At 43.0% G+C, this 27999-nt stretch overlaps 1 protein-coding gene across 3 annotated transcripts; it reads right to left on the bottom strand.

The window, feature by feature from the left end:
* Positions 1 to 10: 10 nt before the first annotated feature.
* Positions 11 to 27999, bottom strand: csnk1a1 (casein kinase 1, alpha 1). 3 transcript variants are annotated; one of them, XM_063190364.1, is made up of 11 exons: positions 27273 to 27999; positions 26859 to 26965; positions 22457 to 22583; positions 20978 to 21076; positions 16608 to 16691; positions 13084 to 13223; positions 11350 to 11428; positions 10126 to 10200; positions 8885 to 8991; positions 8206 to 8354; positions 11 to 2057 (listed from the first exon to the last, which is right to left on the bottom strand). In XM_063190364.1, the coding sequence occupies exons 1-11, from the start codon at positions 27393 to 27395 to the stop codon at positions 2050 to 2052; spliced, it is 1098 nt and encodes a 365-aa protein (XP_063046434.1). In that variant the 5' UTR covers positions 27396 to 27999; the 3' UTR covers positions 11 to 2049. The 3 variants fall into 3 exon arrangements, with proteins under 3 accessions (XP_063046434.1, XP_063046435.1, XP_063046436.1); XM_063190365.1 differs by having other exon boundaries at positions 8242 to 8354; XM_063190366.1 differs by lacking the exon at positions 16608 to 16691 and having other exon boundaries at positions 27273 to 27998.

The following is a 27999-nucleotide window of genomic DNA, read 5'->3' as shown; positions in this document are numbered from 1 at the left end:
TACCACAAGAGCCACTTGAAGCCTTTAATATTTACAGATATAAATCCCATTAACATCACCACCACAAGCACCTACAACTACCCACCACCCCTACAATCAGTCGACATGAACTGATCTAGATAACACATACACCTTCAGACCATTTCAAAATCCCACCCCTGTGTATCTGGCAAAGAAAAGGCTTTCGGGGGAAAAATAACATTTCTCTGGACCAAAAGCATTCATTCTCTCAATATCATCATGACCCCCCCCCAATGTCTGAACTGCGTAATCACTTGAGATAAACAGACTGAAACAAATGAGACAAAAAAAAAGTTTTTATGGCCCAATAACAGAACAGAATTTGTTTTTTCTTTCCTTCAAAGTACGGACACTGGACAGTGGTTCTGAGAAGTCATTTTAATTTGTTCTGACATGCTAAAAGGGAATAAATTACACTTTTTAATAGAATGTCCAGCAGTAAATGCTGTAAGCTGGGTCAGAGGGGATAATAAGGAGAAAAAAAACAGGAGAGCCAAGTTACTGCTGTGCATCTGGTTGTTTGTGACTAGAAGCTGAGAGAAACTCATGAAGGGTCTTTTACAAGAGCCCCAAAATATATAGAAAAGGAACTCTCAGCTTATTTTTCCTTGTGATAAAAAAAGACTAAAACAGAAAAAAAGCAAAAGTTTGCTACTTCTAAAGAGCAGCCGAGTGAAAACAAATTTAGTTTTAGCAGAGAAAGTCCCAGAGATATTTTACAAGAGGATCTCCTTCAGTGCAGGAGGAAGCAACAAAAAACACCCTTTCCCCAAATGATCAATTCAAAACAGGGAAAGACAACTCTATAAAACTGAAAAAGTATTTTTTTTCCTCTGATAAAAAAGTGTGTATATATATATGCATATAAAAATGATAACGGGGGAGGGGTGGAGTGATGTGAGCACATTCGTCTCAGAACAGAACAAGACTATGGAGGCCCAGTGCTGCAAATCAAATGAAGACAGGATGACTTGGTACACCCAGCGCTGAAACATCCATTTCTTCCAAATGAGAGGGAAAACAATACCATAGATGCATACAATTTCATCTAAGCAATTAACATATAGGTTTAGTTGAGATGCCTAATTTGTAATGAATATGCTTTCGTGGAGTTTATTTTTTTATTCTTTTCTTTTTTTTTAGACTTCAGAATACCAAGTACAATAGAGTTAATGCAGCGTTCTAAAGAGAAACCTAGTAGTCACTAGAATTTTTTTCTTCACATCAGAAGCTTTTCTAGCACATATCAGCAGGCAGAATTTTTAATTACCTCTTTTTTAATTAAAAAAAAGAAACCCAATGTTTTTGCTTAGTAACACCCAGGATTCATCTGCGACAGAGGTTTTTAAAGTTTACATGTTCTCATTTTAAGTCAGGATGTAAAAAAAAAGAAAAGAAATAAAAGGAAAAGAAAAAAAAAAGAAAGAAAGAAAACATTTAATCTCAGAAGTGAAGGTGTTTTAGGTGGAGCCGCGTGGATTTGACTGTGGTGTTGGGGTTGAGGGGTGGTAACCGCTGCTGCCAGGTTACTAGGCAGCTGACAGGTGAGGAAAGCCCTGCTTCCGTCTCCCACCAGCCGCGCCCTGAAGGAGCGAGCCCAGGGAAAACATTGGCATGTGCACAATTAGATCCTCTGTGAGTCAACCATTTCTCTCTTAACATTTTTTTTCCTTTGCAAGTTTTGAATAAAACACAAGAAAAAAAAGTCTCCAGGGGACAGGACAATAGAAAAAGGCTACAGCTTTTTGAACTCCATACCAAGCCAGCTCTCTCTTGTGTGAATATAGTATATACATACCAATATATAGATATATGCTGAGCATGTTATCTATATATACCGATTACATATATAGTATATGGAACAACACATGTTCACTTTTTTATAACAGGAAAGGGTTGCCCCCACACCACAAGTCCAGGCAGGGTCTGGTGAATTTGATCCTAGATGCCGGGATGTGAGTGGAGGGCAGATCAGATCCTGCTACGGCCGTGACGTCTCTGCTCCGCTTCGATTCATTGTCATAATGCTCAGAAACCTGCAAGAGAACCAAAATGTAGATAGAGGAGGGGTGGGAGGAAAAGTGAGAAAGAAGACATGGAAAAAGAGAGAGAGACAGGGAGACAGAAAAGAAGGCATAAGTGTCACAAGAGGTTCTGCTCAGGGTTTAAAGATAGGTAGTCGTAACGGTGAGGGACTGGACTCCCCGAGTACGGTAGTTGTGCTGCTTGCTCCTGTAATATAAAAATGCAGAGTCAATGGTCACACTGCAGCATTTCTGATTTCAAAGTCAAAGACATCTAATCATCTAATGATGGCAGTAACTTCACCCGTCAAGGTCTGCAGAGAGCAATTGAAAGACGTCACGATCTATGAAAAGTCACAGCAGAGGTCTCCTTGACAGGACTCTTAGTGGTAGGTCTCCATGACAACATCATGCCATTACCACTACATGACTTGCAAAAACGACCAATGCCATGCCATGACACACCGTGCCACACACCGGGGCAATACACACGGTTTGAGATAAAACCGTTCCAGTTTCTTTCACAGTGACGGGTCATGCAAGACAAGACTACTTTTGCACTGAACAATACTTGGACCAAACTTTCATCAGAGCAGTCAACGACTAACTCTCGAGTCGACTAGCATGTCTCTTATAAAAAGGCAGCTCACCCTACCACCATCTTGGTGCTGGGTTTTCAACAAACATGAAATAGTTCAACGTTTATCTTTTTTTGTATTCCCGAATGTTCAACAGCACCACCAAAAATTGATCTGTCTTAGGCAAGGTTTTGCACAGAAAGCGAAAAAAAAAGGCTATTCAGTCCTGGGGTACGTCATCATTCGAATAACATACTCTGCATCCACTTAGTTGGATCTGCTTAACATTACATACAATCTCGTACAGTCTTACAACTCCAGGCTCATAAGGCGCCATTTAAGAACTTTACAGCCACCACTAAACTGTGGACATGACAGCAGCAGCAGCAGCAGCGGCGGCAGGCCCTTCGAGCCAGAGATCGAGAGCTTTATGGCCCATTCAGCAGACAGGCCTGAGTACAACTTCACTCCAATTTATGCTGCTGCAACAAAAGACCATAACAGCTGCAGCTGGTCTCTCAAACATGGTGAGAGCATTTAAAAAGATCCATGCAAACACTACCTCTTTTTTTTTTTTTTTGTAAACGCCTTCATCTTTTTTTGCTGCAGGCAATCAAAGCTGAGCCCCTCTCTGTGTGAGATGGAGAAGGTCCTTCAAAGTAGGCCTAGAGGGGGTGTGGTGGGAGCGATTCATTGGTCTGTAAGCCCTTGTGTGCCTTGGATGGCAGGCGAATCTTGGTACTCCCTTACACTGCATCAGGAGGAACCAGGGGCTCTACCCCCCCTGCCTTAACACCCCCCTCTGCCACCAGATCCGTAATGTTTCACGTGTCAGGCTTTCATTTCAAGGGTAAGGAGAAGCTGTCTGATGCAACCCTCACGACATTCTGACGGAGGTAAGAGGGCACCCCTCGCTCCTCAAGTCAGACTAAAATTAGCTTCTCGCTGCCTAAAACAGCAGCCAAGAAGTACACATGGATCCTAAAAACAAACAGATGAACTGTACCAACAGAAATAACGCTCATACCTTTGCCACAAGTCCAGTCCGAGCCTACATTTGTGGTGCTACTAACTTAACACTGTTGAAACAATCTAGGAATACAACAAGGCAGTTTTCAGATCAAAAATGAAAAGCCAAAAGTAGAACAAATCATATACAATGGGAGCAGTGCACCATTTTATCAATATCGGTGCTCCTCCATTTTACATATGCGAGGAGCTGGAGTCAAAAAGCCACTGCCAAAGGCCTTTTTTAAATAAAGAAAACATAATGTTTTCACAGAATTATCTTTGGACAAATTGGGTTCCCTCCAAAGCTGTGAATTTGCTCATGACACGGTGATGATGGGAAAATCGACTATATATACAAAAGTAGGCTTGCTCTAAACACTTGCATGAAATACCCCTGCTGTAGCCAACTCCATATTGTTTTTAATTTCAATTTCTCAAAATTGTGCAACATGGGGGTAAACAATGGGTTCAAACAGAGCTCCCATTCACAACGTCTCCACTGTTGGCCACCACTGCCCACACAAAGTATGCAGGGGGGAAAAAATCAGTCTGAGCACACACAAGCTTTGCTACTTAAGTATGCAGTGACCAGGGGTCCCATGTATTACAATCCAGAGAAATCCATGAAAAAAAGTGAAAAAAGGAATACTATATACTGTAAATCGTGCACCAATGAGACAGTCAGTGAAGAAATTCAAATTATTGGCTTAGTCCGATTAAAGTCAGAGTTTTTAAACTCGCGTAAAGACCCAGGCCAAGCTGAAATCGAACCAAACAGGAATTTTGAGAAATTGGACTGTGCTTGCTGGACAATGCGATTCTTTGTTTGACAAATGGCTTGCCCCTCCCTCCTTTGCATCCACTCTCCCTTATGGAAGTTATCAAATTACAAAAGAAAAAATAAACTTTTTTATCATACTAAGGGCAGAATTGTAGAAACGGAAAGCTTGTGCGGATTATTGAGTGACAAGGAACGCCGCACGTGCTGCTTTTTTCTATTTTCAAAAAATCAGCTGTGTACAGGAAAGAACGAGGAGGAGAAATTGGAGCATCTGCTGAAGTTTGCGGCTTGCAATCATCAACTCGCAGGCTATGTGAAAATTATTAAAATATGCCTGTTAATAGTTAGCAATAGAGGCAATTTTGCCATCGCAAATGAGATAAATCTCGCAACAAATGCTGTTTGCCACAAATTCTCAGAGCAACGTACCATGTTTAACAGTTGGGATTTCTTACAGCGCAATGTATACATGAATTTCTACAAAACTCCAGTTGCTGTACATGTATATGTATATGGTCACTGCACAGGCCGCTGCCAACGAGTGTGCACATGGGGGCCACCGCCACCACACACCACAGGCTGAGGGAGTGTATACAAAGGATTAGACTCCACACCATGTCATCAGCAAATCCTATTTATAGACAAGCCGCTCTCCTCACAGCACTTCAGATGCCATGACTACTAGGACGGGGGAGGGAGGGAAGGAAGGAGAGAACAGGGGAAAAGGGAGGAAAACCCTTACATACGACTAGCTTTCCAAAGCCGTTCAGGTTGAAGGCACGTCACTGGCAAATGCACAACGCCGATTTTTGTACAGATCTTTTCATCAAAAATTTGAGCGGACCGATTTCAGGGGAGATCCAGCATGCAGTATTCAGCATCTATTCTTGATGGTAATCTCATCTGGTGTGTCAAGAGATTTAAAGAAGAAGAACCCCAGCAAAACACCATCCACAGAATCAAACTACACAGAACACTTCTGACCCTGCTACATCAATAGAGTTACTCTACCCTAAATCGTTTCTACATTGTTGCTGTCGGTCTTGGCTTGCCATTGAGACCTTGAGGTCTTGGAGACTTTAACCATGAAACATTGAAAAAATCCTCACAGAATTCCTTTGTCTCTCAGTCTTACACTGCAGGTAATCCATGTCCGTGAGCTACATCTTGATGTGCAGTAAATTACATATAACACATGAACAATGCGTGTAATTTCTCTTCATACACAGCGTTGCTAATCCTTTCTATGGATATTTGTAATGTTAAACAGTCTATTTCTAGTAGTTGAATCTACATTCATCTTTCAAAAAATTCTTTCAGGGGCACAAAAAATAAAATAAATTAAATTTTAAAAAAGTTCACAAATCCAAAAGCAGTTTCCCTCGTGTTCAGCTTTCCGCCGGGCTGGAAATGTGAGGGCACGGTACAGACATTAATGGAGCAGTTTAGACGGCCTGTCAACGTGGCCCCTCAACGAAAAGCATGCCCTACGATTGGTCAGCTTGGCCACAAGGCAACGGAGGCAGCATAGATGTGTGAAATACTTGACGCAACAAAACCAGAGTCAACTAGAAGCATGGAAGACGACACAAAAAAAATAATAAACAAGGCTTTGACGACCCTGAAGTCATGTTCTCCGACCTTACGATTTTTCGGTCTTATAACTGTGGGTCGTTCAGCTTATCGAAGTGCGATTCATTCGCTCTCTAGTGCCTGGAAATTCATTGGAGACCCATGCCACTGAAGGGCTGTTGGCAGGTCTGTTGGGAAAAAATATGCCTTCACCAGCATACTCCTTTGCATACCCAAGTCAGCAGCCTTTGCTCAAATAAGCGATTTGAATCAGCCCAGAGAAGAGGGTGCAACAAGAGCTGTACTTTAGAGCACATGTTCAAAGATTAACCAGCTCTAGTCAACAGTGAGTCATATTTAACTGTTCGACACTGAAGTCAAACACTTCCGTATTGAGGAGCTGAGGCATGTATAAACACGCGGTATGGCGAGCAGTAGTGAAACGCTTTGGCAAACCCACAAGGTCATCACACACACAGGTCCACAACGTTGGCGGTAGCGAGAACGGTCTTAGGGCCTCCGCACATTGGCTCCAACAGCACTGCGGAGCACTTTCGCTTCCGAAACAATTCTCACCCCCAAACCCAATTCCACATGAACATAGCATGGCTAGTCAATGGGCAGCTCCGACAAAATGAACTCTCCTCTAATCGTTTGCCGACATCCGCGAATGTCCGCGGACATCGGCGCCGGTTTGCGGGGTTGTATTGACAACAGTGGAATCGAAATTTGCATCGCATTTTGTCGGAGCCGATGTGCGGAGCCCCTTAGGTCACTGGAGACATGAAGTTCTCGCACAACATGGAATTACATGCACATATCAAGTGTGAAATACAGCACACAAGTTTCATCACACAAACATTTGTAGGTTTCTGCAATGGCTGCTTACGTTTGTCAGGAGACGAATGAAGGAGTGGAAGAATGTCTTCGCACAACCGAAAAAACTGGTAATGTCAACCCTAAAAAAGCAGGACGCCTGTGCTTTTGGACATTCCTTTGAGAGCCTTCTTAGAGTAGAATTATATAGTTGTCTTGAAGTACAATGACGTGTTGAAAAAAGGTGTGATCTGCAAAAGCTTGGGCATCCAGTTAACTTCAAAACCTATAGCTGCGCTGATGTCTAATTGACAACCCATTTTTTTGTGGCCTTGAATCAAAGATAAAAAAGGTGACCTACAAAACATTGTAAATGCGTTCTTGATCGTCCCCTGTGTTTTGTGGTACTACTAGACTATACAATCTGAATGTGCCTTCTAACACTGGGGCAGCACTCTCTCAGCATTAGAACGATTCTATTCCATTACAATTATAGTTGTCCAACTCAAATTAACATAGAGTTTGTTCCCTTCAGACAGCCATGTACAACTGGGGGAAAAATCCTGAATGCATCATGTCCGTTTAATCCAGATCAATAGAGCTGTTTGAAATTGGGACAGCGTCACATTGGATCAATCTCCTTCCAGATTGCTCTGACTACAAGCACTTGCCACTGAAATAGAGAAACATCACATGATGAACACAGCAAAATTCAACATGATGAAAAAACAAAGACCCATTCCCATAATCATACACAAGACAGGAAAAGATTAACATGTTTTAACAAATCAAACCACCCAACCAACAGACAGAACAACCAGGTGAGGGTTAGTGAGTTGTTAATTTCACTAGTTATTATTATGATGCTGGTAATGCCATGGCAGAAAGCAAAATAAACAGAACTAAAAAAGCAGTTTAGGTGTTAGATCAAACAAACAAATAGGAGGCCAGAAAAATTCAGGACAGCATATAACAATTTGGAAAGGGGTTAATTCACAGAGGGGATCGTTATTATTAAATGATTGTCGTACATCCACATAAGAAGGTTGATGAAGTCACCCCATTGGCCCAGAGAAGAATAGACATTTTGGTATAAAGTTAGTAGTCAAATTTCCCAAGGACGTCATTGCATCTGCAAGACAGACCAATTGAATGTTTAATGTTTATCTCTATTTGTTTTCCTTTCCTTCTTCCTTTGGGTGTCTTCTTAAAACACCAAAAGTACTTGTCAATGTTTATTTTTTTGGTCTTTTTTTTTTTTTTTTTGAATGTTCCGAATCCCCATTCTCCATGTTATTCATCTTCTTTTCTCTGCATTTAACCACTTTGCGCAAAACAAATGAAAGCAATTGGTGTCTTCTGTTTTTGCACTCAAAACGTCGCTTGGCTGTTTGCTACTAACCTTTCATGTTACTCTTGGGTTTGTCAGTTTGCTTGCCTGTGGGGGTTTGTGCCTGCTGCCCCTGGCCCCCGGAGGAGGCCGCCTGCTGGGCTGCCTTCTGCTTCAGCATGGTCCAGTCGAACGTGTAGTCGTACTGGTGGTTCAGAGTCCTGCAACGCCACACGGATAAACCACAAAATGACGTGAAAAAGGGAAACGCCACTACAAACTTGGGGTGCTTCTTTGCTTGTTCATCTTGATATACATATAAAACAAAAACAAAAAAAACAATGTCATACAAAGGTGACATCAGTGTGTTTCCCATTTAGAAGGGTTGAGGGCAAGACTACTAATAATTTTCTAACAGTACAACACAGCTGGCCAAATAAAATGGCCACTCAAATCATTGCCCAAGACATGTTTTTCTATTGTGAACACCTGCCAGAAAAGCTTGAATATTTTAAGACAGAGGGAGCAACAGGTGGGGGGCAACGAGAATCTGAAAATGAGCCTGCGCCATGACAAGTAAAAAACAAATCTGCCATGTCGGCCTCAGTCTTTCACTTTTGTGTCCTGAGAATTGAAATGCGTTCCCACACTAGTGAGCTGTATCAATTGCTGAGCTGGCGTGTTGGAACGTGGCCCTTGGGGTGCAGCCCCAGAGAGAAAGCGAGTGAGTGAGTGAGAGATGATTAGGCACCTGAAGAGAATGCGGAAGAGCTGACGCAAGTACATGTAGTCTGGCGCCTCCTCAAACCTCAACCCACGGCAGTAGTTCAGGTACATGGCGAATTCGGCTGGGAAACCCTGCAAATGAGAAAACACACATTTCTACCTCAAATAATAACAAACAAAGGTAATGATAATAATTTTGGTTCATATAGCAAATTTCAAAATACCAAAGGTTACTTCACATGGCATGTATGAGAGTATGTGCAATGCCATGTATGTAGCCAAAGGCCTCAGTGATCTCTCTTAATTGTTCCTGGCTTAAATTAACCAACACGCACTGAAATTCCCAGTTGATACAATATCCCTTTTTGTGGACTTGTGCCCTACTGATTGGTCACAGACTTGTTTCCTTGACCTATTGTGAAACCCTTGCAAACATAAAATACAGAGCCATTCTTAACCGTATTATGCAGGGATTAGCGGACCAACCCGGGAGCCAGAGCTCGGGGGAAAAGTGCTGAAGGCTGGAACACCTTGTATAATCGACTGTTGAGATAGGGCTGCGTTGGTTGGCGTGAAGGGCTGCTACACATGTAAAGGCATGTTAATGATCGTAGATGAGAAAAGAGCCCTCAGACAAAAGTGCTTTGCAGGTCACGGCTGCAGCAATGCTGAACCACGAGGGCTCCTTCAGAAAAACCCTAAAGCCTATTTGTGGCTCGGATTAGATTGACATTTATACCCGCCATTTTTAACCGTCATGCAAGAATGACCTTCCAGTGCTTTCGGAGGGAGTTTTGAAAGCCGCCGTCCCCACCCTCTTCACCACACCTTACTTTACTACTCGTACTGGTTGTCACAGCAACATAATTGACCTGTTGATTTCAGAGGCAGATATTGTTTTTACTTCATACACCTCTCTCGAGTAATAAAGCAAAAGTACTCTTAAAGTTGATCCTCATTGGGCACAGTGGAATAACTGGTGTATAAATTCACTTAAGAGCATGTCCTAGTGTTGTAATTACACCAGTGAGAGTGCTACTTCTACTTCATTCATCTCTGCTACTCACAAGCCCTTAAACTACTCCTGTCATGACCTGTGAACATGCTGCTGGCACGAGTCCACGAGGCTTCCTGAGGTCCCGCCCTCCCTCACCTCACCAATGATGGCGCCCGTTGTAATCGGCTCTCGGGAATGGTACAGTCAGCCACGAGGCTAGGCTAGGCTAGCAGAGCGAAGCGGAGCAGGGCTAACTTCCAAGTCCTTACCTTACACAACACCTCCACCGGCGTCGACATCTTTTTCTCGCTAATCTTCTCGTACTTCTGTTTCTTTGTGGCAGCCTGGGGAACATATGGGTGAGAAATGAATGTGTTAAAGCAGCAGACTCAGGTCCCAGGCCACTATCGGTGGGCGTCCTAACCATGGACAAGGGTGATCTAGGATCTGACAAATGACAAGCAGAAATGTGACCTTTTTTAAAAAGTTTTCAAACATCTCTAATGGTTAGTAATGGTGATTAGGACGCAGGCTCTGCTAGATTTGACCTTCTGACAGGTTTGAATATCAGGCCAGGGTCTGCAATCTGATGTCCCATTTAATTACATTAAGCCACAGTGCGGATCCCTCCTGCACCACATTTAACCTTGCCTGTTCTAAATACAGCCTGCAACCAGGACGATTCAATGCAGCAGAGTAGCACGGACTTGGAGCGTGCACAATGACAACATTGTATATTAGCTATAATAATGGATAACATTTGTTTATAATGCAGAAACCATAGAGCAGAACAGGTATGATAGACACTTTTCTGTCACGATGGCGATATATTATATATATATATATATATATATATATATATATATATATATATTGCCTAGCCCTGGGTACAACTATGACAGATCAAGGTGTATGGCTAACTGGCACATGATTGTATAAAGCCAACAAAAACAAATCATCCAGCTACATGATCTCTGATAAGGCCTGCTTGCCTGATTGAATTTACTCAATTCAAATAATTACAAGCCGTACAAAGCATTAGACTATATTGTTTTTGAAAATGTTCACTAGAAAAAAGATAACACAGGAATGCGGTGTGTTTTGTGTGCAGTTACCCAGGACTACAAAAGCCGGGATGAGCTCTCAACCCTGTAATGCCAGGCCAAATCTCATTGCAGAGCTGCTTCACAGTTCCAACTTGTGTTTTGATTTGTTCAGCTTCAGTTTTTCTAACATTTGTTTCAGGAAACTGGTGGGGCAGAGCGATTGGGAAAGGGGCTGGACATGACCCAGGTCAGATTCAAAAGTTGCCCCTGTATGGTACTGCATGTTTAGCAGACTGCACCACAACAATCCCACCAGCATATGTGACTTCTCCAAGATTCAAGGGGAACTGGAACCGGACTCGACACACACAAAGCAATGAGTGCGCATGAGGGGTCTTCCTGCGGTACGTAGTGGACAAGGTGCCCTGGAGTACCGGCCTGACATACCTTCAGTCCCTGCCACGGCAGGCTGGTCCTGTTGAAGTACATGAGCACGTATCCTAGCGACTCCATGTCGTCTCGGCGACTGTGGGAGAAAGAGAGACAAAGAGAGTCATTTCAATTGCCTAGACATTCCTCCAAACACAAACCCACCCCCACACACACACACAACAAGCAATCAAGTCAGAGGGACAGGCCAATTGGATCGTAACGCCATTCCATTGTACGTCTTCACATTATCAGTGGTATTTCAGAGTGGAAGAGAAGAGAAGACAGTTGTGTTGGCACTCAAACCCTAATTTAACTTGCTGACCAGTGACATGCCACACGCCGGGTAAAGGCCACGCTGGTGCTGCAATGGCGCCCTATAAATCACCCCCACGATCGCCCTCTAGCACTCCCCCCACCCCCCCCTCTCACTCTCATGTGAGGAGCCTGAAGGAAACCCCATGGTGGATTCGGAATGATGATCTTGTACATAACATTTCAACGTCAATGAATGCTTTCTTTAGAGTTATTTTCTACTTAGATGTTATATAACCGTTTAACTCATTCAATATCATTTGCTTGACAGATTCTTGAGCCGTGAGTCTATGTGACAACCTGAGGAGGGGCTCTGATTAGCACATGTTTTGCGACCTCTGATCTTGGAGAAAACAAGGCTTATTCCTAATGTAAATTAAGACTGTATATTCAGTTGGGGTTGAACCATTTGATACACAGTTACTGTTGACTTAATCTTTATCGTTTAGAGTGTCCTTTCTTTGAGACACACTGATTGATTTGAAAACATTTCCCATCACTCCAGTTAGTCTCCACTCGTTATTTTGTGAAACCAGTAACACAATTACCAACAGTGACATGTAAAGCAAATTAAAACAAACATAATAAGTATTTAATGGACCCTACACAACCACTGCAAAAGCGCTTTCATTTAATCTTAAATCTTAATTATTATGCAATCAGCTAGGTACGTGACTTGAATGAAACTCCATTTAATGCCAACCATGTCGGTTGCCATTACATGGGCCAAAGCAAGTGGCCTATTGTACAGATCATGTGGGTCAACTGTGGTGCCTTATTGGTTCTATTGCTCAGTGCTTAGCATAATTTCATAATTGTATACAGCAAATAATCTTTTTTTTTTTTTTTTAAATCAAAAGCAAGTCCACACCATCAGCAGAGGTCGCCCCCTCAAATAGACCTGGACTGTCTTACACATATTTACTTTGTTGTGATAGGCAAGCATGTGGAAACTGTGAAAGTGGGATTGTTTATTTTGCTCAGTGGACTAGCCGTTGTCAGTTAAAAATGTCTACATTTGTTACGAACGATGCATTCCATTTTGCCATCTTTTGTGATTAAAAAGTTTCTATTCAGGATGTTGGACCTTGTTATATTGTTCCACTCCTGTCTTAACTTGGACCAATTCATCAAGGACAGGCAGCCAACAGTAGCATTCACTTGTGCTCTGTTGCATTCACTGTGATTTTACATTTAAAAGGGCATCAAGCAATCTCAATGTATTTTAAACTGAAATGGTGAAGGCTGAGAAGGGAAGCTTCCAATAAACAGCTCTTTCAGAGCCGTGTAAGGACAGGGAGTTTTTCACATCATTTTCATCCTTTATTCAAATCAGGACGATCAGAAGGAGCGAATCGGTTACATTTTAGTTTTTACAATGCACTCTAAGGTGGAAGCGTAAACATTAAGGATTTAATGAGGACGTATGGTGCTTACCTCTGCTCAATGCCAAGATGTGCATTGATACTGGCGTAGCGAGCTGTGCCGGTGAGGTTTTTGTCTTCTCTGTAGGGTATGTGCTGTCGTGTCCGGTTGTCCCGGTATTTTTTGGCCAAACCAAAGTCGATGAGGAACAACTTCAAAGGGAGAAAAAACAAAACAAAACAAAAGGAATATTAGGAGGCATGAAACTCCATTTCGAATTTTAACTGGTCTGCATGTGAAGGTAAAACTCGTGAATTACTTGACACTAACAAGTTGGTCTAGTGCTACTCCAGTACATGTCGTCAATGGCCTGCACCACGCGACTACAGTCCTGGCATCATGCGCACACCTGAGGAGCTCGTCTGTGGCACCACCCCCAGTGAAACTACTCTGGAGACCCTGTTTCTCGAAAGTATCATTGCTAACAAGTTTGCAACTTAGTAGGTTGCCGATGGAAAATTGCATTGCAAGCAAGTAAATTGCCAACATAGTCATCAACGATGCTGTAGAGAAACGCAATCCTGGTCAAAACGTGTTGAGTTTTTGGTTTTGGTCCTTCATCCTCATAGAGCCAACATTCAAGATAGAAACGCGACAAGCGCGTTGACGATACATAATTTGACACCAGGACCTTGCCCTCCCACCTTTACCTATCTGGTTGGGCATGCCTGGCCTATCATTTTCTACTAAACTGCAGGTTGCCCAAAACTATTCACAAGTTCCATTGTCACCCAAATGTCTAGTTCTTCTTTTCAGCAATTCTCTAGACTCCAATCGCAAAAAGATAGCTTTCAGCGTCAAAAAATTACTAGATAGCAAGGACAATTGCAATGGTGCTTCCTGAGGCAGAGTAGAACATTAGTGTCAAAAATGAGATCTGCCATCAAAACAGGTCAAAACACTTCGAACACTTTAAATCTGAGTTTCCAAACTGGCTTGACCTCATTCACACAAAACTCCAAGATCGCATTTATAAAAGCTCATAGAAGCATTCCAAATCCTAGGCTTATGAACCATATTGAAAATCCAATGATTATATTAAGGCCGCCAAGAATTTTACATGAACTGAGCTACATGGGTCACTAACACAACAAAGCATGCCACACTTTTGATTTGTAGAAAAATAATGGAACAACTTTGGAAAAAGGGGGAGAAGAGACTACAAGGGGGGGGTAAAATATGTCAAGTTGGGAACTTTTTCCTACACTGAAATACAAATTCGGCTCAATGTTTACAGGTCCAAACAGCCGCAACAATGATGGTAAAAAAAAGATTTTTTTTTCAAGCAATCTAAAAAGCCTACAAACAAAGTCATAAGGGTGAATCAGACAGAGAAAGAGAGAGCTAGTGAGAGCACGCAAGTGAAAGGTAGAGAGGAAGAGAGAGAAAGCTAGAGAGAGAGTGAGAGAGACTCTTTCCAGGTCATATAATCAGGAAGCAAGCATAACCTAACCACACCCCGATGCCAGTGCCCATTTTCCAAACACTGGCCACAGGCCAAAGAGCAGAGTATGACATCAATGGACACCCGCCCTCTCCTCTCCACTCCACTCCATCAACACTCGCTCTCTCCTCTCCTCTCCCTTGCTGAGCATGAAGCAGCTCAGTCACACTGTTCCACACAGGCTGAGGTCCTTCCAGTGATGGGAAAGAACCACCTCAATGGAGATCCACACCAAACACAAAGACGCACATAAGCAGACGCAGACACCCACGCAGGCAGACACACGCACAAGCAGGCGAGTGTGCACACGCACGTAGGTGCACACACACAAACACACAAGCAGGGCCGCACACACGCGCAAGCAGGCACATAAACGCGTTAACAGGCAAGCACACAGAAACAAGTGGACACACATTCGCAAGCAGGCGTGCACACGCATGCATGCAGCACGCACGCACACACACACACACACACACACACGCACACACCCCTCTGGTACAAGTTTAAGGTGGTGAACGTTATGATGGTGCCAGTTTGTGTGTAATGGATTGTCCCAGTTCTGCATAAACAACACGTGCCAACAGCAATTGTTTGTGTAAGGGACTATTCATTATTTATTTTCGGGGTCTTTGGAAAATTTCCAGCCTTGGTCGTCACATTTTGCAAGACCCTCCCCGAGCAAGCTTCAAAACTTTGACAACCCTCCCCGCGAAGCTGTCAAAAAATCCATGACCCTCCCCTACGGAAAAGTTTAATGAATAGCCCTATCGTACATTATCTTTAGACAAACATTGATTGACAAACGCTGCTGCTTACTGAATGTTATTGCATTCTGATCTTGAAAACTATAGTTCATGAAGGCGGAGCCATTTGGGAGATTTAGCTTACTGACAAATGTTCTTTAGACACAACAAAACATAGCAGGGGTCTGATGACCTGATCAATTTTAGCGAAAGGGGGAGGCGTTTCTGAGGATTATGTTACATCGAAGGTAGGTTACTTTGGAATGTTTTTTTTTTTTTTTTAAATAAATGGGACAGACATTTTTGAATGACACTCCCCTTGAGATTAAAAAATGTTGGTTGACCATCCCGCAGCAAAGGGAAAAAATGGCATGACCCTCCCCTATTTTCCTCAGGTGACCCCGAAAATAAATAACCAACGGTCCATTAGGAGCTTCTTCAACTTGTCCATTCCGGCTCCTATGTGATTACGATACTGTTCCGCATAATGTTGGTCTTCTATGCACCATGTTTTACTGTTCGTAGGACAGCTGTACCCTGACGTCTGGGTGGATAAGAAGACAGTGAGGCAGCCTCGCACACCAATGATAAAGCCATAACTAGGAGCAGGGAAAACACAACTTGCATGTGCAAATGAAACGGTGAGTCGTCAACATGACACTCTAAAACTGGTTTAGCAAGCCCGACTGGAACACGTATGTACGGAATAACATGTATGCAATCCAGACTAGAACATGTATGCAAGACAACATGTACAGTCTGGCACAATTAACAAACTGTGAAACCAACGGTTGGTGTTGAAATGGTTTAACGGCACGTAATCATCATAAAACCATCTTACTAAACCTTCACAACAACTCGCTATTCAAACGGAACAAAAAAATGAAAGATACACGGTGACAGGAGGGTCGTGATTGAAGGACTGATTTTGTTTCTTTTTTCCCCCAGCTTGCCAGGGTATAGCACTTTCTGCCGCTAGGTGGGTTCATCTGGTTTACTGGGCTACTCTGGTACACTCCTGAAGACAAAACAAACCTTGTGTACCAAGGCAGCCACTCACAAGGCTCTTCCCTCTTGCCGTATTCTTACAACCTGGAGCAGGAGTTACAATCGGTTTCGGTTTAGCATGTGTGTCTGGTTTAATGCCAACAATTGTTAATGGTTACTTACGAAAGAAAAAAAAACCCCTGAACAACAAAAAGAAAAGAAATCCAAAACATTTATTCTATGGATGTGGAAGACGGGATTTGAAAAAAAATGAAACCAAGTGGAACAGAAAAAAAAAAAGAATTTTGTGGGGTAGGTAGCGTTAGAGGGAGACGGTGGGTGGAGGGAGGGAGGGTTCAGACCTGGTTTAATCCTGAGAAAGACGAGTCCTGAGAGGAACTAACAGCCAAGCTTCTCTTCCTCTTCCCCACTGGAGTTTCTAAACACTGAACAGACAATAGAGGAGGGTGCAGTGCATCAAAACAGTATTTGCTGACAACCCCACACGACGGCCAGCGCAGACAGGCAACACCAAGGCTCAGAAAAAGAACGGGAGAAGGAGCAGCGGAAGGGTGGAGGAGGGGGGGGAAGGGTGGAGTGGAGGAGGGGAGGAAGGAGAGGAAGCCCCAGGACTGGACCATCCTTCGCCCACCAACTAGGAAACCCCGTCTACAGGATTGGGGAACTGGGGGGGGGGAAACTAGGAACCCCATCTACAGAATTGGGGAAATTGGGAGTTTAAAGTTCTGCTTCACTGCTTATACTGTATACCCCCCCACCCCCGGAAATCAGCCCTGGCAAAATGACAACCCCAGTTTAGCCTACATTTAGGCTAGAAACCAAGAAGGGGGAGGGAGGAGAGAAAGTGGTTTCGGGGCCGGGTAGAGATGTTATTTATGGCTAACCCCCAACCCCCACCAACTTAAATCTGACACACCATTTCCAAGCCTGATTCACTTTTTTGACTTTGCAGTCGTTTTTTTTTCTTTCCTTCCCTTTTACTGCAGCAGTTCATTCTAACCACGCCACTTATGATGCAACTACAATGGCCCACAATCACTACACACAGGGTGTTGACAGCATGGCCGCATAGGACCTCATGAAGACAACATGAGGTCCAGCTTTCCGTCATAACTAGGGCTGGGGTAGTATCCACGTGACTTGCATGCCGCAAATTAATAAATGACGCAAAAACTTATATACATTTGCATTGAAACACTGACCTGCACTTGTGCAAATGGTGCATCTGTGGGGATACAATCGTGAGCCTAACTTACAGGGCTATGTATTATTTTGTTCATCACTAGCCAAATGTGGCTAGTAGATGTTAATCACACACTTGTCATCAGTCAAAGTGGCTAGTAAACTTTCTTTCCTACCAGCCAAATTGATTTTTCACCAGCTTTTGGCTTGTTGGCTGGTGTTAAAGCCTTGCTAACTTGTAATTCTCAACAAACTTCTACATGTTCCCTACTGCAGTCTGACTGAGGAGCACAACTTTCCTTCAATCCTAATAAATTTCCATTTCTGTCCAACATTACCCTACGGCTAAGAGACATATATTGTGAACTGTGTATTGTAGTATGGTATGCGAACTGTCAACAAGGAACCATTGCAACTATTTCACTGTACATTCACAATAGGACCAACATCCTCATACTTAATATCTAGTTACCTTTGCGTTTTAAATCAGTCCAAATGGTCAATAAAAACTAACCTACATGTGTCTACAATCTACTGTGCTGTAACACAGCCTGGAACAACATCCACAGAAACATTAGGAAAACCTTAGCTTCAGTTATCGTTGCTATACAAGCTTATTTTCGAAGACACGTACAGCAGCAGTCAAAACAGTGGCCGCCTTCATCTCTCCTACTCTTGCAAATGTTTTACCAGAATGAAATTTGGCAGTCCGCTAATACCTATTCCCATAACTCAACAAGAGCAGCAACGACATGGCCTAAAAAAGGAGACACAAACCTTAAACAATTCAAAATACACTTGACGCTGTTGGCTTGGCTTCACAGTATTATAGAATGAAATGAGTTTTTAATCAAAAGCAAAGTACTGGTGTAATTTGCCCAACTTATATTAGATGGCCCATTAGATCCATGCCACGACAAAACTCTATGCAGCCCTCCTCTTTCTTTCCTTTCCTCCGCAGGCGGAATACGATGGCACACTAGCAAGCAGGCAGAACAGACAAGAGGGTGCTCACTCGCCCCCCCGTTGCAAATGGGCATCAGACCAATCAGTGCACACATAAATAATTCTACAATTGATAGACGTGTGGGGTGAGGGGCACAAATCCGTGGGAATTTCTTTCATTGCACAGCCCTTGTTAAAAAAAAACAGGCCACCCATTTCCTTTCAATCTGTCGTACGGCTATAAGGCACACTTTAACAGAAGCCAAACAAGTCGAGGTGAATGGTACCGTGGGCAACTTGGCAAAACTCACTTTGACCCAATAGTGCCCCAGTGATGCGAATGGGTCAAATGAAAGCTGGTCACTGGCCATGTGCTCAGGATAAAAGCTTCAGTAAGGAAGAGGCTAGAACACTGCTGGCATTTTGGCAGGGAGGCCCAAAAACAGGCAGGGAGAAGAAGCTTGACACACACAAAAACAAAATCTTAAGACAGGAGTAGAGAGCAAGAGGAGAGTGAGAAAGCGTGCAAAGTAGTCAGCATTAGGCGATGCTTTGTGGGTTTAGTACAGCTGTGCAAAACGTGGAATGAGGTTTTTTTTCCTTCTTTTAAATGGAGGGAGGGACAAGAGAGGAGGATAATGAGGTGTAACTAGTGGCCCTGAGCAAGCGACACAAGCCAAGTTAGTCGGATGATGCAGAGCTGGATTTCTTTATTATAGTCACACCAGACATTGGTGGCAAGGGAGTGGGAAAGTGGGTGAAGACCTACTAGCTCCACAAAAGTACACACTGAATTAAACAGTAGATTAGATGTTGGGCTCTGGCTGTAAATCTGAATGTTTGATCTATTGCCCACAAAAAAGTGTCTATAAAAGACACCCAAGCTAGGGTGTGCATAAGGGCTGGCGTGGGGCTTCGTGTCATACTTCATATGAAACTCAACATAGCTTTTCCAATCATGATAGCCATTTATCTCTGAGGGCCGCAGCACAACGGTTCCGACAAAATGCAGAGCACTGCTCTGCCAATGTTCGAGTCCCGTCTTTTCAATACAACCCCACACACCGGCACCGATGTCCTCGGATGTCTGTGGATGTCGGCTGCCAATCACAGCAGAGTTCCATTTTATCGCAGTCACCCATTGATAATCCATGCTCTGCTTTGATGCAATTGGCCATTCCTTGTTATAGCATGTCGGCACCAGTGTGCAGGGGTAACTGAAACGGTAGGAACCGATGGTGCGCCGCAGTGATGTCGGAACCGGTGTGCGGAGGCCGTGATACACCCCACACCCCCACCCAGACCCACACCACCTAATGTTCTGCGGAACACAGAGAGTCATGGTGAGAGAAAGCAAGCAAAAAGCAGAGGGTGGCAGCACACAAGACCCTTTGGCGCCATAGAGGGGACTAAACACACAGAAAGACCCAGTGCACTGTCTGCTTGAGAGTTCGGTGACGCTAATGATGCAGCTGCCCCATAAACTGGTGTGCGTGAGCGTTTATTCATCTCTCATCAGTGATTTCCCCCATTGTCACATGAAGGTGACATATTAAGTGTGTGCATTGTTTAAATATACAAAATCAAATAAATATAAAAAAAACTAAATAAAAAACAAAGCTTTAGCTGGCATTCACACAGACACACAATGGTAAACACTTTGACTCCAGACAGCACTGCCAAAAAATGGTAATACAGGCTTCATTGCTTTGGTACAAAGACAAAATGTACCATGGCTTTTTTTCAGTTGGTACCACTGTTCCCGTTCTAACTGACCCACTGTTTGACCAGAGATGGTGCTGGTACATGTCACATTTCAAATGTGCATCGTCATGCTTTAACTTCGCCAAAACGTTGCCTGTCTGCAAAGGCTCTCCAGAGTAATGTGACAAAATACAAAATCAGGCAACCTAATATACAGTTCTTGGTAACAAAACAAACTTCGTGAGGGAAAACAACAAAATTTGACAGTCATGCAAAACGCCTCCTGGTTAATCCAATGGCAACCTTTTCTTTGGCTAGAGACGCCCCTGTTGGAGGCACAGGGCATCAGTGGCACGTGTCCATACCTCAGACAATGACAAACTTAGCATCGAATGTGTCTGTATTTGTTTTGATCTTAATCATGGAGGTAAAGCAGCATTTTGTTAAAAAGGACTTATGGAGAGAGAGAGAGAGAGAGAGAGAAAGAAAGAGAAAGAGAAAGAGAAAGAGAGAGAGAGAGAGAGAGAGAGAGAGAGAGAGAGAGAGAGAGAGAGAGAGAGAGAGAGAGAGAAAAGAGGGAGAGAGAGAGAAAAAGAGAGAGAAAAAAAGAGAGAGAGAGAAAAAGAGAGAGAGACAGAGAGAGAAAAAAAGAGAGAGAGAGAGAGAGAGAGAGAGAGAGAGAGAGAAAAAAAAAGAGAAAGAGAAAGAGAAAGAGAAAGAGAGAGAGAGAGAGAGAGAGAGAGGTCCTACCTAAATCCTTACTTACTAAAGCAATATCTGGGCTTGCAAGAGTCAGCTGAAAATGATCTTATGATCTTCCTCCTCACCAGAACGGTATTTGTTGAGCTTAAGTAGGATTGTAGGTCTATGCAAAATTTACCTTGTTACAATGGCGACCGATGCCCATTAAAAAGTTGTCTGGCTTGATATCTCTGTGGATGAAGTTTTTCGTGTGCACGTATTCAATTCTGCTGATCATCTGTGCAGACACAAAAAGTTACAAAGATTAACAACACAAATGTTAAAACACTTACATTTCTACACAACTATTGCAGTTAAAAGTTATCCTGCAAGTGGGGCACACACCTAGTTTAGGATATAGACATAATGCAATGAAATAGTACAGTAAAGTACACTGACTTCTTTCTATCTTGAACAGTCTCCAGGATTTCTGAAGAGAGGTGTGAAAAACCAAGCAGCAATGTAATGTGCTAACTGTATTTTTGCATCACATTTGTATTACTTGGTAAGTAAAAACCAACCATGCGTACCAAAGGTGTATGAATAATAAAATAACATGTCCCCCCATCAGAATGAACGCGATAACTGACAAGTGACTTGCACTGATTTTTCAAAAACTTGAATTTCCAAAATTTCATGCATTCCATATTTCATACCCATGATGGTCAGAGGTTTGGGCTGGGCTGCATGTTGCCAACCAGATAGTCTGGCAACACTGTGGTACTTGGTGGGTGCATTCAATAAGAACGAGCGTAGAGTTTTGATACTTAGTTGTGTTGTATAGAGAGGCTTTTTTACCATACAATGTACATTGGTTTTCAATGTTCCAATGTGCGCAGACAGAAATCCCCAAATGCTACATGGCTAAGTGTTAAACATTGGCGGTTCCATTGGACCAGTGTAGTGCATGGTTAGAACCTGTTATCTAGTCAGCTGGATGTTGTAGCGGTTTCCGTGTTTTCTGTACTTCTACCGACTTCATTCTGAGAGAAGGTGAGTACATCAGAATCGATTTATATGCTTTGTAAATTAAGTCATAATGAATAACTCCAATCACACGTGAGTGCAACGTTTTAAGGATGACAGCTTCTAAACAATCAGAGGCTGCCTCCGTTCTCGAAATCCCGCCTTGTCAGCAGTGGCTAACACTTTGCAACACAATATAGCGTATTTAGGGAGCATACCAAAGAATTCCGAGCGACATGACAATACGTTCTCCTAAACGGTGTCATAGAGAGTACAAACTGCGAGCAACTGCCAGCCGACAAGGCAACAGGTTCTTGTCACATAAGGTGCAGGGCTACAATGGGACACCCAGTGATAAACACCTAGCCGCGTAGCATTTTGGAATCCCTGTGTGCGCACGCAGTCACCTGTTTGTAAACATTTGAAAGCCATGTATTCAGTATGCCCGCTCCCCTCAAATCATTTTTCAACATGGGCCCCAACCAACCGACATTATCTAAGGAGTGCAGTGCACCTATAGCACGTAATCATGTGGCCCTTTGTCCCACGTCTCATTTCAGGCACCATGCCTGATATCTACAGGTTATGTAGTTCCAATTGCATTCAACAAACAGAAAATATATTCCAAATTAACTCAGGAAATGGGTCTTACCTGATCTGCGAGCATGAGAACGGTTTTCATTGTGAACCTGCGCGAGCAGAAGTTGAACAGATCCTCCAGGCTGGGGCCGAGCAGATCCATCACTAGGACGTTGTAGTCTTTCTCCTGCCCATACCACCTGCAACACACAAGCACCAACGTCAGTCAGGTCAAGACACACAAACACACCAATTCCCCAATTCTTCTCTGCTTCACACAGGGAAAACATTCAATCGGCCAATTTTCACTGTGACACCAAACAAGTTTGAATACAAGTTCCAGGCAGAGAGACTGTGTGACATGTGACATGTGTACATGTCTAGGACACAGGATGCATTAAATGAAAGATGTCTGATGTCACGTGTCATATCTCATATGTGATGGGGCCTAGTGTGAACCAGGCAGAAACAAAGTCTAAAAATGCATCCACTTCTGTATTGGTTAACTGACTAAGACACTGCAATAAAAAAACGGGACTCTGCATTACACCTATCTTATCCATTGACTGTACCAATAGAGTGTCCACGCCATGTAGAATAGAAAGCCAATACATTAGCACATGGGTAGATATTTGGGTGAATGAATGGATACTGGTTGAGAAAGGGAGATAAAAAGAACAGCCGTGGGGGCTTCAGAAAGCAGGGCTAGTCTCTTATGGCAGTATGTTAAAGTGATAATCAGTCTTGTAACAGAAGATCCCTGTAGTTTGTGTTTGATTGAGGGTTGCAGGCTATTCCATTAGAAGGTTTACAACTCATACAAGGTTAACTTAACTGGGGTTAGTGGCCAAAACCCCCTTTCTGAAACATTTCCCTGTACACTACTTTATTGAGGAAGCGTGTCGACCCGGCAGCAGCTTGCTGAGGTAGCAAGTCCAGGGCAGCGAGGAAGGAAGACTCGGAGCATCTGGGGGGTGGGGGCAGGGCCTTCGCACTCGCTCATCATTAATCCAAAAGGGTTTTCAGTTTCAAGGCGTCCCGGTCTATAGTATGCTATGCGATGGCCATTTGCCGAGTGATACTACAGGTCCTAGAATTTGAAATAGCAGAATGGCAAGTTGCATTCCCACTTTGTCTTTTCAGGGGACCTAATACAAGGTGGAGGGAGTTGGTTGTCAAGGTGGCATTTTAAATTATGAAGTGCTGAGGGGGAAACGCAGGGTCAGTTTGAGTGTAACGCCTTCTCTCAAGCACATTGCCACATTAGGTTGCCAAGTAGCCGCCAACAAGGCATCACAGGCCAGCCGTTGGACCTAGCCTACTACAGCCACAAATTTGACAAAACGTTGTCATTCATGTACACACAATCTGATGAAACATTGTTTGGTGTTGTATTTTAGTGAGGGCCCTGCAGCTAAAGTGATCACAGCTAGCCTGTATCTTAGAGTGAAATTTGGAAGCAGATGGTTTAGAAAAACAAGTGTCGACAGTACTCCTGACGTGAAGCCTTTCTTCAGAAAGAGCCTTCAAAACAGAATACTTGGCCTAACAAACACATTACCTATTAGTTTTGATACTGCAGTGGGACTGGAACTGAAGTATACGTGCCGCTATACAATAAGTAAGACAACCGCCTGAATATGCATTTTGGCGCACACCTACAGCAACGATGCAAGGTGTGGAGGAGGGGTAGCCTGTTAGGCAGGTTTTCCCAACACGGACAAACTCCCTGCTACTTCAAAATGGAGTTCAGTAACATTCTTACCCCAAGCCTTCTAGCATATTCTCTCAAAAGTGCTACACTTAAATCTGGCTTATCCTCCCCGTTTCGGGAAAGAAAATCTGAAGTACCATGGGTATTAACAAACCACTGACTCACAGGGAAGCAAAACGTATTCTTAGGGTTAAAGGAAGTTAATGGTTTACTGGTATCGGTCCTGGCAGGCGCTGCAGTTCAATGCTGGGCGCAATAGGCTAGATTTTCACTGGCAGTAGTGGATACATTTAAAACGCACAGGAGCGATGGGCCTCGCACATATTCAAACCCTCAGACCAGCGTCAAATGCTCAGCTGTGACCTGCTCAAGATGCAGAATGCCAGTGGATCTCAAGCTACAGAAGGATCAAGGCAATCAACTGGACAACTACGACATCAATGGAAATTTCTAAGCATAATAATGAAAACATAGCTCTGCCGTTTTAGGAGCACGCAAAAACAACAGACCAGTCCATATTCTGCCTTTTGTCACCATATTCACCAGGCATCTTTTGACCTACGTTGAATAAATTCTATACGTTTCTGGACCCCATTTATGCATTTATTGTGGCTTATCTGCGTGCTCTGCTCTGACTTGCGACTAACTCCATTCTAAAAAGTTTCTGGGCAATATTTTCTTGTGAGGTTCAAACCGAATTAGTCAATTTGTGGCAGGCTTTCACAAGGGAGGACACCGGGCAACTAAATAGTAAATTGGATTGAAACACAAGACCTCAGTCTCGCTATTATTTTCAATAGGCTGATGCTGAAAAACACAACAGCTAGAGTGAGCATATAAACCAATATTCCTGACGTCCCAGGCTCTCAGACGCTGCAAGCTGAAACCAAGCTCAACTGGTTTTGCGAGTTCAAAGGCCACAACATTATGACTCTCAATACTGGCATACTGAGCTGTGTCTAGCTTGCCTTTGTGTGTGTGTGTGTGCGCGTGTGTGTGTGTGTGTGTGTGTGTGTGTGTGTGTGTGTGTGTGTGTGTGTGTGTGTGCGCGTGTGTGTGTGTGTGTGTAATTCTACAGTAAGTTACATTATCCCTGGCCTCATTAAGAAATGCAACGTAAGATGGAATACACTTGAACAGGGTCCAAAGAAGTGGAATGGCCTCCAGAGCCCGGAAATGAGAGTTAAGGTGCGTCCAGAATGAGTTTTAATCTGAGAGGTGCGACATGGGACCTTTGTCCAGCTATTCCATGCCAATACTAACTTATGTATTTTGTCCAGCAGCTAGGCTACCACGACATTCACGACTGACATGTTTATGAACAATTGATAATTTAATTACTGCACCATGCCCATGATCCAAAAATTAAAACAGACATACACTATAATGTCAAGGAAAAATTTGTAATTACTATAAATATTTAAAATGTAATACCCCTCAATATTCAGGTTATATTTTCAAATAATTATGAACAAGACTACAAAGCCAAGTTGTCATAAAACCTGTTTGAAAACCAGATATTAAAGTTTCGATCATGTCCTGATCAGCTGCTCATCGTGGTCACGTGCCTCATCATGCATCATGTAATTAAAATAGCATAATTGGAAGTGCATATCATGTTACATTCTCATCTGAGCATTCGTGACAATATCAGAACTCCAGCAGGCTCATCATATAGCCAAGCCACTAAACGGGCCCAACGAGTCGCACCCATAATTTACACGATAATTCTAGATAAACTGTTCACTTGAATCGAGGGACGTAGCTCTACATTCCCCGACATCTCCCATTTGCACATGCAAAATAGCATCAACCTCTCATATCTGAAGTCAAGATGACTGAGTCATGCAGTATCCTGATCTGTACGACACAGCGCAATAATTTACGTCTCACAATCTTTGTAAGACATTGTTTGCAGAGCATTCCAACAGTTACTCCCTTCAAATAACCTACTAAAATCTTCCATAGCCATATTTATAGCTCTACATCACATATTGCGCCTCCAAGTTTTGAAACCAACGCAAAACGACCGCTTCTCCGTGCAATAATGGATTAAGGAAGTCGTTTAATCCAGACAGTTAACGATTGACGAGACAACCACATTTGAATTTCAAAGATTTTACAATACAACTTCACTTCCACCAACTGTATTGGACTCATCGTTGTGTTTATATTAATTACACACAAAATACAGTCTTCAGTAACCTTGACGGACAATGCGTATAGGCCCCAAAAGTTGTTTTCGCCGTCACTGGGCCGCCATTTTCTAACCGAGTAGGAGGACATGTTGGAACAAACACAACAAAAGAGCAGCGGCCATTTCCGACTGGAGTAAGGTTCTTAAAGTCAAACATTTTCCACTTTAACCATCCAAATAATATCCATTCTACCAGTTTAATGAACCTTTGACAAATAACATTTAACAGGGAAATAATAGATTGCAGCACATGTTCCCGCTACGGACTAAATACAACCAAGTTTGGCAGCCGAATATAATAGCCTAGCAGTCTTTGAACAATTCATACATCAAACGTTGCTGTTGCAAACCATCAAGTTATTCCTAGAAAATGAAACATTCCGTTCTCAAAACTCCACAAGTGTCAACAGCGATGCTGTCAAAATTCCATCAACATAACCAGTCAATGTTTCTCAACAGTTGATATGCTAGCGATGTAAACCGACGTCCTGTTCTAATTTCAGGAGTGTTAGACATGCAATCTGATAATATATATAAAAAGAAATGAACCTGTTCATGCCTTACCTGATATGAGGAATTCCCACGCCACCTTGAAGTATTTTGTACAATTTGCTTTCATATAACAGCTGCGGGTGCCTGGCCTTCTGGGATTCCAACTTAACTGCTACCTCCTACAACAAAACAGATTGGCATCAAACACTGCTTACAAGTGGTCGATAAAGAAATTTTAGAGGTACTAGCCTTTACTATTCAATATTAAGGATTGGTATACTGACAGTGACAAACGACGGTCTGTGAAAATAGTTATCAATCTGTTGCTACTGTTATTGGCGAGCTAAAGCTTGTGTTAGCTTAGGTGTAGCCTACCAACTGCCCAAAGCTCACCTAACAAGTTATCAAAGCAGTTCCCTGCGTCCATTGATGGGCACAATTATCACAAAATATTGGACTTAACAGCGATTGATATTCAAAACATACCTCTCCATTTGTGATATTGATCGCCAGGTATATATCACCAAACGAGCCAGATCCGATTTTTCGAACAAGCTTATATTTCCCACCGACTATGAATTCGGCTTTAGAGCCGCTGCTGCTTGCCATGTCCTCAAATCACGAGCAAGACACACTCGATCAGGTTAAAATGATGTGGGATTGAAGAGATGCTTCCCGTAGGCCTTGTAGTAGTCAGAACATCCAGTCCTTGTTGGTCGTGGACGATTCACTTGAAACAATGTAGCCAGCTAGCGTTAGCACACGACCTAGCTAGCTTGTTCTATAACTACAACCAAGTAACTAGCAAATTATATTTTTGAAAACAAAGCATCGATATCATTGGTCGACGATGGAACCCGTCGAGATTGAACAAAACATCGAAGTTCCCAAAAAGGCTCCAGGCGGATGGGATAAGTCCAGTATTTCCAGTTTCGAGTTAGCTAGCTAGCCTGCTAGCGAGAAATCGAAAGGACACAAGCAGAACTCGCAATTCGACAACAGCCCTTCCTTCATTCACCGCCTCCGTTGAAGGGCGATGCCTTCCCTTTGTTTGACGAAAGTCCAATATCACCCACAAACAAAACCCAATCTTCTTCCTTCGATATATTTGTATTATTTAAGTCGCCTTTTCCTCCCAGAAAAGCAACCCACTCAATCCGCCATCTTGTCACTCCGCCGACCGTCTCGAGATGATTTGACTTCTTCCCACCGT

The sequence above is a fragment of the Engraulis encrasicolus genome, chromosome 23, assembly GCF_034702125.1.
Source record: "Engraulis encrasicolus isolate BLACKSEA-1 chromosome 23, IST_EnEncr_1.0, whole genome shotgun sequence".
NCBI lineage: Eukaryota > Metazoa > Chordata > Actinopteri > Clupeiformes > Engraulidae > Engraulis > Engraulis encrasicolus.
This window is presented reverse-complemented; position numbering and strand designations above follow the sequence as displayed.

Bases quoted from the DNA above. Each gene is read 5' to 3' on its own strand.
- csnk1a1 (XM_063190364.1), bottom strand. From the start codon at position 27,395: ATGGCAAGCAGCAGCGGCTCTAAAGCCGAATTCATAGTCGGTGGGAAA. The intron at 26,966-27,272 runs GTATGTTTTGAA...GTTTTGTTGTAG, and splicing joins TCAATATCACAAATGGAGAG to GAGGTAGCAGTTAAGTTGGA. The intron at 10,201-11,349 runs GTATGTCAGGCC...TATGTTCCCCAG, and splicing joins TGCCGTGGCAGGGACTGAAG to GCTGCCACAAAGAAACAGAA.